The sequence below is a fragment of the Equus caballus genome, chromosome 1, assembly GCF_041296265.1.
Source record: "Equus caballus isolate H_3958 breed thoroughbred chromosome 1, TB-T2T, whole genome shotgun sequence".
NCBI lineage: Eukaryota > Metazoa > Chordata > Mammalia > Perissodactyla > Equidae > Equus > Equus caballus.
In genome coordinates this window covers 67612686-67627435 of record NC_091684.1, presented here as the reverse complement: position 1 = coordinate 67627435, position 14750 = coordinate 67612686, and the positions used below count along the sequence as shown (strand labels likewise).

Here is a 14750-nt window from a genome sequence, read left to right as displayed (position 1 = left end):
GGAAGGGCGGTCGCCGAGGCCCCGCCCCGGGTCCTGCCTCCAACCTCCAGCGGAGCAGTGCGCCCCGGCAGCGCCTTCCGGGGATGTGCTGCAACGATGGAGAAGGCCGCCGGCGACGAGGCGTACTTCCAGAGGAGCAGTCTGTTCTGGCTCACCGTCATCACCCTCTCCTTTGGCTATTACACCGTAAGGGCAACGGCCTAGCGTAAGATCCGCGCCTGCGGGCGAGGAGAGTCCGCGCAGGCACATTCCGGCTCTCAGGGGCTTTGAGCCAAGTGAAAGGGGTGCAGGCCGACAGGAAGACGCAGGCGCACTCCTCTGCCCCTGCCCGTCGCCGGGGCTCGAGGTCCTGAGAAACCGGCTATTCAGGCTTTCCCTCTATGGGGGCGGGGACGGCTTCCCACCCCATGACTCAGCGTCTAGCTCTTTCAAGATGGTGGTGGCGAAGTCAGAGGGCAGCAGAGCTGCTACGGCCTATTTCCGTACGTCCAGAGCCTTGCCCTCGCTGGTCACGGTCGTGGGGCTGGGATATTTTGCGGTGAGGTATAGGGCGGGACGGGGCATCTATTTTGGCCTGCCAGGCCCTCGTACAGCGGAGCGGGGCGGGGCGGGGGGGGACGGGGAAGCTGTGGAAGGGAGGTCTTGCGCTTGCGTGCCCGGTGGTTGCCTAGGTTACTGGCGTAAGCGGAAGTTAGGTTGGCTCTTTGGACGGTTTCTGCTTTAAGAGTGTTCATGCCTTTGCGTCCTCGCACATCCACGGTTGCTAGACTAAACTGAGTGTGAGGAGAGCTGACGGAGGGGGAATCCAAGTTGGCAGACTCCCGTAGGCCTACCAAGTCAGGATAGGGCTTCCGACGCAGAATGCTTGAGGCAGTTAGAATTGCTTGGAAAATGGGAATAGACCTAAGGGATGGGTAGGATAGTTGTTAAGAAGGGATAGAAAGGATAAAAATATATGGCATAGATATGGAATCAAGAAGACTGAGGATGTCTACTAGAAGAGGAGCGACTTTTGTCTTGAGTTCCTTTAAAGGGTAACGGGATAGATGCCTGGAAAAGTAGGTTGTGGACTAAGTTGGTATAATTTTGAAGGAAGGCAAAGCTATTTGGATATTGCTCAGGAGATTGTGGTGATTGGGGATTAGAAGTGTGTTTGTCCATGTGTGTGGTGATGAATTGAAATTAGTCTTTGGGTGGTGAAGATGATGTAAGCTACACAGAAATCGAAATATATGACGATGTACGCTTGAAATTTATATAATGTTATAAATCAGTGTTACTGCAATAAAAAAAGAAAAGGAAAAAAGTAAAAGAAGTGTGTTTGTCGTGTCCACAGTGTTGATTATTGACAAATCTGACCACCTTTGTCCTGATTTCCCCATACGTAAAATGGAGGTATTGAACTGAAAACTCTTGAAGGTGCATTTCTGTTCTGTGATTCTGCATCTCTGACTAGTTAGAATACAGATGGAGGAAAGCTTTGGGGACTTCAAATTGGGATATTTTGGAACTGGCAGGTGCTGCTCCTTCTAGTCCCCTTGCTTTTGGAGGATGCAGTGATTTTTCATGCTTTATTTATATTTTGGATGTGTAACAACATGATAGGAGAGGCAGTACTGCTCCTGGCTGAGATCTGAATGGGACAATAAATTTTGGGCCTGTTGGCACATAATTGTTCTCAGAAAAGCCTAAGCTGGCAGAGATTACAACACAGAGACTGAGGGAAAGCTGATGAGATTACAAAAAGCTTATGTGATTAAGTAGTTGCTATTAGCACTTCACAAACCTGATCTCACTTATTTGCCAACTTTGTGCAGGATCATTCCCAATTTTAGAGGTAGAAAAAGTGAAATAAGATAAAGGGATTTTAAATTAAACTGGGGTTTCGGGGGCCGGCCCGGTGGCATAGTGGTTAAGTTAGTGCCCTCCGCTTGGCAGCCTAGAAGTTCTCTGGCCCAGATCCCAGGTGAGGACCTACACACCACTCATCAGCGATGCTGTGGCAGCATGCCATATACAAAGTAGAGGACGATTGGCATGGATGTTAGCTCAGTGCCAATCTTCCTCAAGCACAAAGGAAGATTGACAACAGATTTGAACTCAGGGCCAATCTTCCTCACCAAAAAAACCCACAGGCGTTTGGCTCAAGGCATGGTTTCTGCAGTAAAAAAGCTAGCCAGGGCACATAAACTCTTAAAATGTGTTAATAAACTGTATAAAATAATGTTTTTGGTGGAATTCATTAAGAAGTCATCCAACTTGGACATTGAGTCTGATAACCATCTAGTTTCCTCAGCATAAATCTCCCACTAGAATAGTGTTTAGAAAATAGAAGTAGAGAGTGGAAGCCCAGGTGACTTAATTCAGAGTTTCTTTGGTCTATAGTTGTTCTTGTGGAATCAGAATTATTTCCTAGCCTCTCTCAGAAGGGAACATTTGCTGATTTCAGTGACCTAATAGGTATTGTGTGCCTCTGGTTCTTTTCAGTGGGTTGTCTTCTGGCCTCAGAGTATTCCTTACCAGAACCTAGGGCCCCTGGGCCCCTTCACTCAGTACTTGGTGGACCATCATCACGCCCTCCTGCGTAACGGGTAAGGACAGCTGCGGAAATGGGGTGTGGACACTGCAGCTCCGGTCTCACTGTACACCAGGAAGGCCTGCAGTTGCCTTTAGATATTTAAGAGTAGTGCTAGTTCACATTAAAGCACCTTTCTTTTTGAGGTTTCTGTGATAACCATCACCTTAAACTAGGCTGACTTTTGTTTCAGGTATTGGCTTGCCTGGCTGATTCACGTGGGAGAGTCCTTGTGTGCCGTGGTATTATGCAAGTAAGTGTTTTTAATAGGTCTTTGTCACTTTTCTCTTGGTATCTAAGTTGAGAGTAGCCACATTTAAATAATTCATACATTTGTAGGCTGAGAGCACTCTCAGGGTAGAGTTGAATCCCCACACCTAATACTGAGCCTAGCTTAGAGGGAGTATTCAGTAAACATTTAATTAATGAATTCATTTCATTTGTGTTAGCTAATCAATTATTTCATTACTTAATTTGATGATTTTTGTATTTTTTTTTAAATTCTCTGTATAGCCCCAACTAGAACAAAAGATTAGGAGGCTACCTTCTAGTTTGAAGAGGGGCTAAATTATTGACTTAGGCTGATGATGCCCCATTCTAGTTTCACAACAGAATCACCTGACGAGCTTTTTCAAAATGCTTATGTCTACACGTCTGGTTTCCAGACCCAGAGATCCTAAGCTGGTAGGCCTGACTTCGGGCATGAGAATTTGTTATTTTTTCAAGCTTCGCAGATAATTCTGGGTTGCAATGCAAGTTAAAAGCCCCTTGACTAAACCCTACTCAACAGATGTCAGTGTAAGTCAATACTATGTGACAGTAATAGAAAAGATTCTCTTTACATTTGTACTTATGTAAGCATATACAGAAAGTATAATGTAATGAAAGAGATGGCTATAGTAATGCCAGACTGCTTTGCAGTTAACTTTGTTTCTGGTCAAGATTAACTGCCACCTGTGTTATTGTTGTATTACCTCTAAAAGTGGAAAATAAGATACTTTATTACCACTACTTTTTAATAATAGAAATAATATTTATTGGGTGCACCCTATGCCAGACACCACTAAGTGCTTTAAATAGATTATCTTCTGGTTTATTAAACAAGCTGGAGTTTTTGGGAGAGGAGCAGAGAGAAACTTTATTTTTTCTCACTCCTCTCCAAGTAAACTCATTCTGTGGATTATTTTCTGCCTCCCTCCCAGCCCTGCATGAAATCAGAAGCAGCACTATAGATTTTCCAGTCACTATCTGATATTATCCAGTCTAGTACAGTCTATTTATTAAAACTATAAACTTTTATCTAATTCAAAATAGCTCTTCTCATCCAGCTGGGGATCAAGAGCCTGTTGTGGGGAAAACAGTGTAGTTAGTGCCTTCTCTTATTCCACCTTTTTGCCATATTCACTAGCAACAGCTGCTTGTGCCCCTTGGGCTGGTAGGAGCAGTTAGGGAAAACAGGGCACAGTGTGCCTTGTGATCAGCAGTGAGGTGCTGTGGATGTTGCATACCCAGTGTTGGCTCTTTCTCTCCAGAGGGTCCCTGGTGGATCTTTGAAAAACCACCCATCACTGGGGATCTCCTTTGTGCAGTTCCCATGACGATTCCTTCAGGTGCCTCCTCCAGCATGCCAGTCGCAGTTTGCTCTCAGGAACTATGATTAGGGGGGAATTTCCCTTTTATTGAGAATTTTTCTGCCGTTCAGTTAGGTCTTTAGGCCCACCCGTTGCCAGCGCCCTTCCACAAGATCTGTATGGCTCACGATAACAGCTTCCTTATCCCTCCAGTGGGATAAAATCTGCAAGTGCATGCGGTTCCCAGTGCATGCACTTTAATTGCCTACCAGCCTTTAATCTTTTGAATCAAATATAAATCCCTTCCCCCAAATTGCAGGGGACTTGTGTCAAGCTCTCCAGTTGGTTCTACTGAAGCTGTTCTTTGGGCTTGATTTGTGATAGGAAATGCCACAGCACTAGCACCTCTTTCCACTGGCCTCTTCAGCCTCTCGGTGAAACCACAGCTTGGAGGTGTGTGGTCCAGCCCTTCCACTGACAGTGTTGGAGTACTTGACACCTATTTTGTCGTTGGCATTTGAAACCTGTAATGAAAACAGAAAGAATCAAATTTAACATCCTGCCATGCCATTCTTTGAAGGGTGGAGGGAGAACAGGCATAGAGAGGTTAGGTCACCACTATTGTGTTCTTGAAATCATTTGTTTATGGTCTAACGTTGCAGTGTATCATTGGTCACTATAAATCAGAATAAATATTCCTTCTGAATAATGAATTAATGAGCAAGTGTAAGTGAATGAATCAATATATGAAGACATGCAGGACATTTGTGTAGGACAGTTGGTGAATTCCTTTTAACCAGAGATAAGATTGGACTCTATGTTCTACTTTATAGACACCATAATATGTGTACGTATAAATATAAACTCTTCCATAACTTTTTCCTCGTCGTACATGCCTATTTTTCCATGTCTAGACCTATAAATTTACTTTATTCGTTTTATTAGTGCATAGTATTCTATTCTATGTATATGCCTTAATGTATTTAACAAATCTCCCTCATGATGGACTTTTAAGTCTCTGGTTTTTTTACTGTTATAAATAGTACTGCATAAACATAAATGTCTCATACATCCCGGCCCACTTTGGTATATCATTTTTTTATTGTTTGGTGGTAGAATGTATGAATATAGTCGATTTTTATCTGTTGACCTTACACCCAGTGACCTTGCTAAATTCACTTATTAAGTATAATAGTTCATCTATAGATTCTTTTTAATTTTCTAGGTACACAATTGTGTCCAGAAGTAAAGACAGTTTTATTTCTTCTTTTCAATTTTATATACCTTTTATTCCTGTTTCTTCCCTTATTGCCCTGCCCACTACCTCCAGCACAGTGTTGACCAGAAGTGGTGATAGTAGGCATCCTTGCCTTGTTCCTGATCAAAGGGAAAGCTTTCAACATTTTGCATCATGTCTTTTCTAGAATTATGTAGATTTCTTCTATCAGAATGAAGACGTTCTATTCCATTTCTATGTTTGCTGAGAACTTGTGTTAAGAATGGATGTGGAAATTTATCAAATGCTTCTTCTGCTTTTATTAAGATGATCATGTGATTTTTCTCCTTTAATCTGTTGGTGTGGAAAATTATATCATTTTTACATAGATTGTTTCTAAATTTTGTTTTAAATTAAAATTCATCCACATGAGACTTAATTATATACAAATGAGACTGTAGCAAGCCATTCACTTCTTTTGGGATATTTTCTTTTAAGCTTTGTTTTAAGCCGTTTGGTTTGAATGACTGTATAAACAGGTGTTTATTATTACTATGTGCCAGGCCCTTTACTAAGCACTTTGTGTATGTTATCTTATAAATCATCTCAAAACTTTGGTGAGATAAATACATTATTCCTGTTTTTCAGACAAGGAAACCGATTCTGAGAGAGAGTGAGTGACTTGCCCAAGGTCACAGCTGGTAATTGGCCAGTTACATCTGGTCTATCTTCAAAACACTTGCTCTGAAGCCATATCAGTGCTTTTTGACCCTATCCCCTCATCAGAATCACGTGGGAAGCAGTTCTATAACACCATGCCCTAGGCAGTAGCCAGACTGCTTCTCAGGGAAGAGTGAGTGTACCCTCCTAAATGCACAAGAAAAATGAAAATAAATGAACTAAGTATTCAAGTTAAGAAGCTGGAGGAAAATGGCAAAATAAACCCAATGAAAGTCGGTAGAAGGAATAAGTTTTTTAAAAAATAGAAGATAATAACTCCTATGAAACCACAACATTAAAATTCTGGTGGTTAAACTTTTCTTTTTCTTTTTTTAGGTCTAAAGGCATCACAGATGGTCGAGCTCAACTACTCTGGTTCTTACAGACGTTCCTCTTTGGGATAGCATCTCTCTCCATCTTGATTGCTTACAGACCAAAACACCAAAAACAAACTTAAAGAAGATATCCAAAAGCTTTCTCTTCCCTTTGATATTCAACCCCACCTTTTTTAAGGGGTGTTGTGTTTTTCTCAAACTTTCTACTTTCTAGAAAGTTAAGACCCTCTAGTTATTCATTATTCTTTCATACATTCTGGTTGAGCTTGAGCAGATAATAGGAAAAGACTTTAACTTTCCAATTCTGCAGACTGACCTGTTTGGCAGAGGACTTCTAGCTACCTTCTTGAGGTCCTTGGCTGTGTTGGTGCTCTCCCTATCGTCTGGTTTAAGCCAGGCACTAAATTTGCCTGTTGGCATACCTTTGCTCCCACCTTCTGATTAAAACACCTTACCCTTACCAGCACCATCTTTGTTCTCCTTTCGCAAAATCTTTTCCACCTTTCTGGAACAAGATAGAGTGATACTTCCACAACACATCAATTCCACATGCTTTACTAGGCACCTGTGAATCAAGATCTTATTCTTGCAAACTTCTATTTCTCACACAACCAAGAAAGATAAGGAAAATAAACAAGTGCCTGGAATGGGGCAGGCTGAGCGATTACATAGAGGCAAAGAGGACCTGCTGAGAACCAGGAGGAGAGGACTGGGGAATGCCTTCCTGATCCTTCCAGCCAGAAGTGATCCTGGCCGCCACATGGCCCCACGGAGACAGTGCTCTGTAGTGTGCAGGGGTCTAATGGCCACCACTAGATTGCTCCTTCAAGTCAGGACCACATCTTAGACAGCTTTATTTTTCTTTTAGCACCTGTCCCGTTGCCTTGCACACAGGTATTCTGTCAGTGTTTATTGAACAAAGGAGGGAAACTCTGATTTCACTTTCCACTTGTTGAGTATCATTCCAATTTGTGTGTGAAAAGTTTAGAACCCATTCAGTGCACCCTCAAAGAAAAGCACAGGACTGCTTTTGACTGTAGTCTCACCATTCTGTGGGTCCCCTGATATTCCTATGTCTTTCGCACTTTCCTATTCTGGGTCACTTTCTCCAGGCTCTCTAGATGTCTCCCTCCAGCTCTGGCTTACTCAAATACAAACATTCCTTTTCTAAAGATTCTAGCCCATGGCTTATCCAGCTAGTTACTACTACTCCTATTCACCTGGTTGTACCTTATGACTGACTGGTAGGGGCAGGAGGGTCATTGACTGTGTCCCCTGACCCTGGTAGAATGACTCTGTCACCTCTAGAAGCCATTAGGGCTTCTTTCCTGGAGGACTACCTTCTTGTTCTCTAGGCACTAGACCTTATTTTCCTTCCATGATACAGTAGGGCATATTATTTGTTTTAAGCAAGCATTTGTCAGAAACAGCCCTTTCCTCCAAAGAAAGGCCCCAAGTAAAAGCACAACAACAAAAGATTACGGACTAATGAATTGTTTCTGGTGGAGATCAATTTCTGCAAATTAATGTCGGTCTTTCCCTCTGTTTCTCTTATGATTAAGGGGTTGCTTTTTGGTAAAGAAAAAGATTTTTGATCATAGAGTTAAACATCATGGAACTCCAACCCAGATTTTTTAGAAGCAATGGTCCTCTTCAAAGAGAAATAATGAGGATAATATTAATGGTGCCAGAAACAATATGGCAGATTAGTGAGCGAAATGGACTAACTTGAATAAAATGCTGTGAATTTCTTCAGAAATGTTTCTCCAATCAAATGCTTTTTTTGTATGTCAGGTTTGATAGATTGTCACATGCTTGATTGTACTTTTTCTCAAATAGGCTCTATTATGGAACTGTTTGTACAGTTCAGGGATTTTTTTTTCACTGATAAGAAATACAGATGCCCTAGTTGTAGGGCATATGTTCCTCATTATGTTTACAGAGACGCCCATAGCGCATTTGACTTCTCCATGCACTGAGTCATGGGTGGACGTGAGTGTCTCCTTTCATTGTAGGATTGTCCTCTTGTTTTATGTTTCACTCAGCATTTGATACAGTCTACACACCAAGTGAGAGTAGTATTCTTTTTTTAAGTGCCAAAAGTATAAAATCCTCTAATCCTGTTTGGAGTATTATCATGGCTTAGAGCAAAAAAGGATCTTAGTGAGCAAATGGTGCAGGTCATTCATTTTATAGACCCATAAACTGCATCCCATCAAGGTGAGGTAACAACACCACACAAAAATAATTGAGTGTCCTGTTCTCCCCTGCCTCAGCAGAGGAGCTTAGAAGTAAGTCTGTGAAGCAAAAAATAAACAGAAAAATGGTGACATCTTGGCTTTGTTTTGCAGTCATAGTAGTGACATGGGAGAAACATCTTTATGTTGAATTTGGATGAGAAAAGGCCAGAGGCTCTTGGTGGAAGCAACTATGGAGGGCAAACAAACTAAACTTTTCTTACCCACCCCCTACCCCGACCCCGAAATATCAAAAGCATGTATAGTTTTGGTAGGACAAAAAAGAAAGAACCAATTAGGAAAAAAAAAAAAGAGAGAATGACCTCACAACCTAGTAACAGGCCAGATTTATAAACTATTTCCTGCATTCAACATGTTATGACTTCATGCAATCCAATATAAACATTTTATAAGTCATGGTTTTAAAACAAGTCTTGAGTTTAAGAGGTTATACTCCAGATGTGTAAAGAGGTTCTTTGGCAAAACAACTTGCTATCTGAGAGCCCTTATGTGTTTACATATAGGCTCTGAAAACAGAGAAGTTAGAGAACCTGCCATTGAGGTTAGAGAACAGAGTGCAATCCCATTGTTATCTTTGCATGGGCCCTTGCTGGAGCCTTGTTAATTAAAGCTCTTAGTTTAGCAGCCTGGCTTGTAAATATTTATCCTTCCCTTTCTTATCAGCACAGACCAAAAAATGCTAGTAGGACAGCTGAGTAACATATTGTTAAGTCTTTGAGACCCTTCTCTCTACAAGACTCCTTGACCACATCAAATTGGAAATTTTGGTTTCCCTTTCATCAAGGTTGGACAATGAGAGTGTATAATTATCATTTCACATTTCTCTTTATGAAGAGGAGATCTGTACTGATTTCACAGTGGACATTTGAAAGTCCTATTTTAAATACTGTGTTTGCAATTTCTATCAACAAACATTTAAGATGGCTCCTAACCTTTTGTAATAGGTTTGAGTATACCCATTGCCTCATTTCTGTTTGTAGTAAGTCATAAAGTTGGATTAGGGAATATACCTTTGGCATACTAATACTGTTCAGGGAAATAATCGTGAAAGAACTTTTACTTTTCTCTTGTACCAACACGTTGCACAGGATGTTGCTAGTAAATAAAAATTACTCAATAAAAATTGCCACTCTTGACATTGCTGTAAATGAAAGAGAAATGGCATCTATAGTATAAAGCAGTGAAGTGTTCCTTAAACCTCAAGCATGTAGGGCCCACTCATAACTTTAGTCATGTCTACACTGCACCTGAATTCACTTTTTAAAAAACCTTCCTAAGCAAGAATAACTGAAATGCCAGGCTTGGTTTGTTCGTTATATATTCCTCTAATACATATGAGAAGAGAATAAAGCATAATTATTACCTAAAATCACCATGCATACTAATGATATGTTCAGCACGCTACTAGTAATTAGAAAGTATCACAGTACTCACTGAGACTGAAGTGCGGAGTTTAACCTGGCTCTAACTACAGGATTTTTGTCACCGTCCTGGACCTCAGTTTAAACTCATCATTAAAAAGAATATAAGTAATTTTACATTGTGGCTGGGGTGAAAATAGAATGGTAAATTTAAATGAAATCATCTAGGTAAAGCAACTTTTTACACTATAACGCATTAAACAAGAGTATAGTTTTATTGGAAGGCTGGCTGAGGATGCATCCTGCACTTCTTAAACTTGACCATGCAAATGCATCACGTGAGATCTTGTGAAAGTGCAGATTCTGATTCAGTGAGTGTAGAGCATGTCCAAGTTTTCACATGTCTAGTAGGCTCCCTGGTCGTGTTAAAGCTGCTGATCTGCAGATCACTTTGAATAGCAAGATTTTTAGAGAAAATTTAGAACTAGAAATAAAACAATTCAACTCTGATTTCATGAGGCTTTGGGTTGATTTCTATGCATGCCAACATGTTTTTGTAAGAAAAACAGCTAAACACCCTCACTGGGAGCTCAGCACTTGGAGTCCTGACATAATCAGCAAAGAGCACTGTTGCAGTGCTAAAAATGCTGATGAAATTAGCCAATTGGCATATCTGCATACTCCCCCTCCTTGAGGATAAAAGTTTGGAATTGAGGCCTTTTGAAAATAAAAAACCCAATACTTTTCAAACATTTTGTTCTAGACACTGACATAAAATATGCAAAACCCACAACAATTCTGTGAGGTAACAGTTATGCCCATTTTATAGTTGAAGACCCTGAGGGGATCTCTGCTCAGATGGCTCACTAGCTCAGGCCACTGACTGCGTCTTCCAAGATCAACCCTGAAAAAACAGTCAACGCACAAGAGAAGCATGGATTCCTAAAACCGAGGAAAAATTAGGGAATCTCCCCTAGACAAGACTACTAGAATTGGTGTGGAGTGGGGAGGGGTGGCCATGGCCTTGGGCAGCAGGGAGAACTAGCTTGGAGGAGAACTTTTTACCTTCCGTTTCTGTCTCTCCCTCAAGTTGCCTTAAGACAGACAGTCATCTCTCTCTGACCCTTCAGCACAGAAGTAGGTAATAACAGTGCCCATGGCAGTGTCTGTCAATATTAGCAACACAAAACCCTCACTGGGAGACAGGGGAAAGTTCATGAAAATAGACACAGGCGTTCACTCCACCATGCTCCCAACCAAATCACCAGGATTGTGGATTATGTTGTTATTTCTTCCTAAAGGTTTAAAAGAGAAAATCTCAGGTAGAAGACTGACTGGTGGAATGGCGTCAGTTTTCATGAAGGGTTCTGTGGTTCCTGGATTCTCATCTTTAAATCTCTGATTCCAATATATAGTTAAGGCCAATTCTAATTGGTTTTAACCCTCCCCCAATGCATAGTAGCAGGCATGCTAGTTGATGCCTGAAGGGAAAATGAGCTCACAAACCAAATAACCAGACAGCTAAGGATGACACATATACACCGAGCCACACATACCATCTGAAACAAAAGCTCTGGAACAGAAAGACCTGGAATCTAAAGATGTTCCTTAAGTAGGAGACAAGGCATTATTAAAAGAAGATATTAGCAACATGAAATAAGAACAAGAAATCATAAAAAAGAAGTAAGTGAAAATATTAGACATGAAAAATAAAATAGTTGAAATAAAAACATCTAATAAGTGAAAACAGAGCAAGTGAAATAGAATGAATATAGTTGAAGAAAGAATTTGTGGACACAAGATTGTGGAAGTCTCACAGTAGGAAAACACAAAAAATATAAAATATGAAAGAAAAGCTTAGAAATGTGGATGATAAATATAGAAATACCAATGCCTGGGCAATAGTTCCAAATGTAGAGAAAAGTAAAAATGCAGCAGAGAAGATATTTGAGGAAATAGTGGAGATAAATTTCCCCTAAATAACCTTATTCGAAAGGGCTCATAAAGGGGCAGAGAACAGAGATCAGGAAAAATCCGTTCCTAGGAATAACAATAAAATTTGAGAATAATGACAAAGAGAAAAGTCTAAAAGCTTCCAGAGAGAAAGAGCAGATCACCTCCAAAGAAATGACAATGAGATGGATATCAAACAGCTACATTGGATGCTAGAAGACAGTGGAATAGTAGTTTAAAAATATTGAGGAAAAATAACTTTGTAGAATTTTATATTCAGCCAAATTATCGTTCAAATAGGAGAAAGTCATAGAAAATTCCCTGTATCCAAGGGCACAGAATGCTTGCCACACAAAGACCCACATTGAAAACACCTTTGAATGAAGTCCTTAAATAATGAAAAAAGTCAGGCAGTGCTGCAAGAGATATGGGGGAGGAAAGGGGAGAGAGTCATGAAAGAAAAATAAAAGGAGATAATGTTTTCAAAATAACCCCAAATTTAAATTATATATGTTCTAGAAAATTTCCATGATAGCATGTGTGTGTGCATGTGTGTATGGGGGAGGGAGGCAGTAGGATGAGTTAACTGGGCATGAGGGTAAGTTGAAACTGACAAGTAGAAATGGCAAGCAATAGGATATATTGGAATATATGAGGAAGTCATTTGGTGTAAACCTAATTCGGCCTGACTTTGAGTTTCCAAAAAGGCCTGAGATGGCGATTGAGCATGCATCGTATATCTGCTTTAAACATTTCCTATGGCAAGAACAAATGGCCTTAAGATAAAGGTGCAACTTCCCCCCACATTGGCATTTCCTTAAGGACAAGCATCTTTCCTTAGGCTAAGAACTGACTGCTGCGCCTGCCTGTGACCATCCAGCTTATCTGTGACCACCCAGCTCGAGACAACAGACCTGCCACCCTGCTGTGTCCATCAATCGCTGTGCTGACTGAGCAGTCTCGCAACTATTGTAAAAGGGACATTTCAGTCATATGTGAAACATCCTCTTTGGGGGTATATAACCACTCTGCACACCCCACTTCACGGTCCTCACATTTTAGCTCAGAATAAACTCTCTCCCAAATTTTCATTTATAGATTGGTTATGGATTATTTTCATCCACTAAACAGTTGCTGCCTTAGGAGGAAATATAGATACTAATAAATTTTAAAAAGCAATCAGGATGAACAAACATGAAGTGATGAATTAGGTGTGTGAAAGATGACGTGAGTGGAGCCATATTAAAACAGAGCCAGAGCAGCCATTTCAGAGGAATTGCCTTGCAACACTTGTTTTCTTTATCTTCCAAACTAGACCAAACCACCAACATTCCAAGAAGTGAGTAAGGACAAGAATATCCTGTTTGTAAGGACTGATGAAACTGGATTTTGCTGATGACCAATCATTAACCAAACAAGTCTGGCCTTTTGCCTGATGATCATACCGCAAGCCAATCTCTGAAGTACAAAGCTAGCCTTACCTTATCTAGCACAAATGAACTCTTCTTTAATACAGCTCCTCTCATCCTCCCTTTTCCCCATAAAAACCCTAAGCCCCTCTCCTGTAATTAGGACAGTATTTGGGTTTCTACCTGAATCTGTGCTCCTTGAATTGCAATTCTTTGATCCCAAAATAAACATCTCACTGCCTCTCATTTCGGCTCTTTATTTTTAGGTTAACAGGCACAACTGCCAAAAGAACAAAAATAGGATATGTAATTGTTTTTATTTGAAAATTTTCAAACATTCAGAAAAGTCACAGAGAAGAGGTTAGAGGACATCCACATACCCTTCACCTCCCAGGTTCACCAGTTAACATTTTGCCACATTTGCCTTATCACTCTCTTTTTCTCTCTCCCTATATAACTTTTTCTTTTTTCCCCCAAATCATTTGAGAGCAGTTGCTGGCACCATGACACTTCATCTTCAGTGTGCATCTCCTAAGAACACAGGTGTTGTGTTACACAACCCCCACATAAGTATTACACTCAGGACATTTAACATTATCTTATACAGTTCAGATTCAAATTTCTCCCATTGTGCTGATAATGTCTTTAGAAGCCTTTGGACTGCAGTAGTGGGGAAGTCCAGGATCCCATCCAGGATCACACACAGCATTTAGTGATCAAGTCTCTTTGGTTTCCTTTAATCTAGAAGGGTTCCCTTGCCTTTTTTGTTTTGGTTTTTACCTTTAATTACTGACATTTTTTAAAAGCCCAGGCCATTTATGTTGCAGAATGGCCCTCAATTTTGTCTGCTTCCTCATGATCAGACTGAAGTTAAACACACTAGTAAGAGTAGAGCCAGATGACGCTATGTCCTTTTCAGTGCATCACATCAAGAGCCACGATGTTTGTCCCATTATTAATGATCCTAAATTTCATCACTTGGTAAGCTGGTGTTCAACAGTTTTCTCCACTTTAAAGGTATCTCCTGAGGCCGGCCCCGGGGCCCAGTGGTTAAGTTCGCGAGCTCCGCTGCAGGCAGCCCAGTGTTTCGTCAGTTCGAATCCTGGGCGCGGACATGGCGCCGCTCCTCGAGCCACTCTGAGGCAGCGTCCCAAGTGCCACAAACTAGAAGGACCCACAACTAAGAAGATACAACTATATACCGGGGAGCTTTGGGGAGAAAAAGGGAAAAAAAAGGATATCAAAAAAAAATTACAGATATCTCCCCTCCCTTTGAATTAATAAGAGATCTGAGGAGTTATACTACAATACCACATGACCACATGTTCCCCACCAATTGTTGAAGCATCCAT

The 14750-nt window shown here is 40.9% G+C and overlaps 1 protein-coding gene and 1 long non-coding RNA gene across 4 annotated transcripts in view; one reads left to right on the top strand and one right to left on the bottom strand.

Annotated features, from left to right (window-relative positions):
- Positions 1 to 52: 52 nt before the first annotated feature.
- Positions 53 to 8747, top strand: TMEM254 (transmembrane protein 254). 3 transcript variants are annotated; one of them, XM_001503153.6, is made up of 4 exons: positions 53 to 186; positions 2488 to 2591; positions 2769 to 2828; positions 6419 to 8747. In XM_001503153.6, the coding sequence occupies exons 1-4, from the start codon at positions 97 to 99 to the stop codon at positions 6537 to 6539; spliced, it is 375 nt and encodes a 124-aa protein (XP_001503203.2). In that variant the 5' UTR covers positions 53 to 96; the 3' UTR covers positions 6540 to 8747. The 3 variants fall into 3 exon arrangements, with proteins under 3 accessions (XP_001503203.2, XP_070120102.1, XP_070120108.1); XM_070264001.1 differs by having other exon boundaries at positions 181 to 538; XM_070264007.1 differs by lacking the exon at positions 53 to 186 and adding an exon at positions 305 to 482.
- Positions 3588 to 14750, bottom strand: part of LOC102151008 (uncharacterized) — a 46894-nt gene continuing 35731 nt past the window's right edge. The window contains exon 3 of the long non-coding RNA XR_011437640.1: positions 3588 to 4670. This is a non-coding gene — a long non-coding RNA (uncharacterized lncRNA). The remainder of the gene's footprint in view (positions 4671 to 14750) is intronic.

What these genes read in the sequence shown, in the direction of transcription:
- TMEM254 (XM_070264001.1), top strand. Translation starts at nt 434, where the DNA reads ATGGTGGTGGCGAAGTCAGAGGGCAGCAGAGCTGCTACGGCCTATTTC. An exon ending in CACGCCCTCCTGCGTAACGG is followed by an intron (nt 2,592 to 2,768) that starts GTAAGGACAGCT and finishes CTTTTGTTTCAG; the next exon opens with GTATTGGCTTGCCTGGCTGA. An exon ending in TGTGCCGTGGTATTATGCAA is followed by an intron (nt 2,829 to 6,418) that starts GTAAGTGTTTTT and finishes TTCTTTTTTTAG; the next exon opens with GTCTAAAGGCATCACAGATG.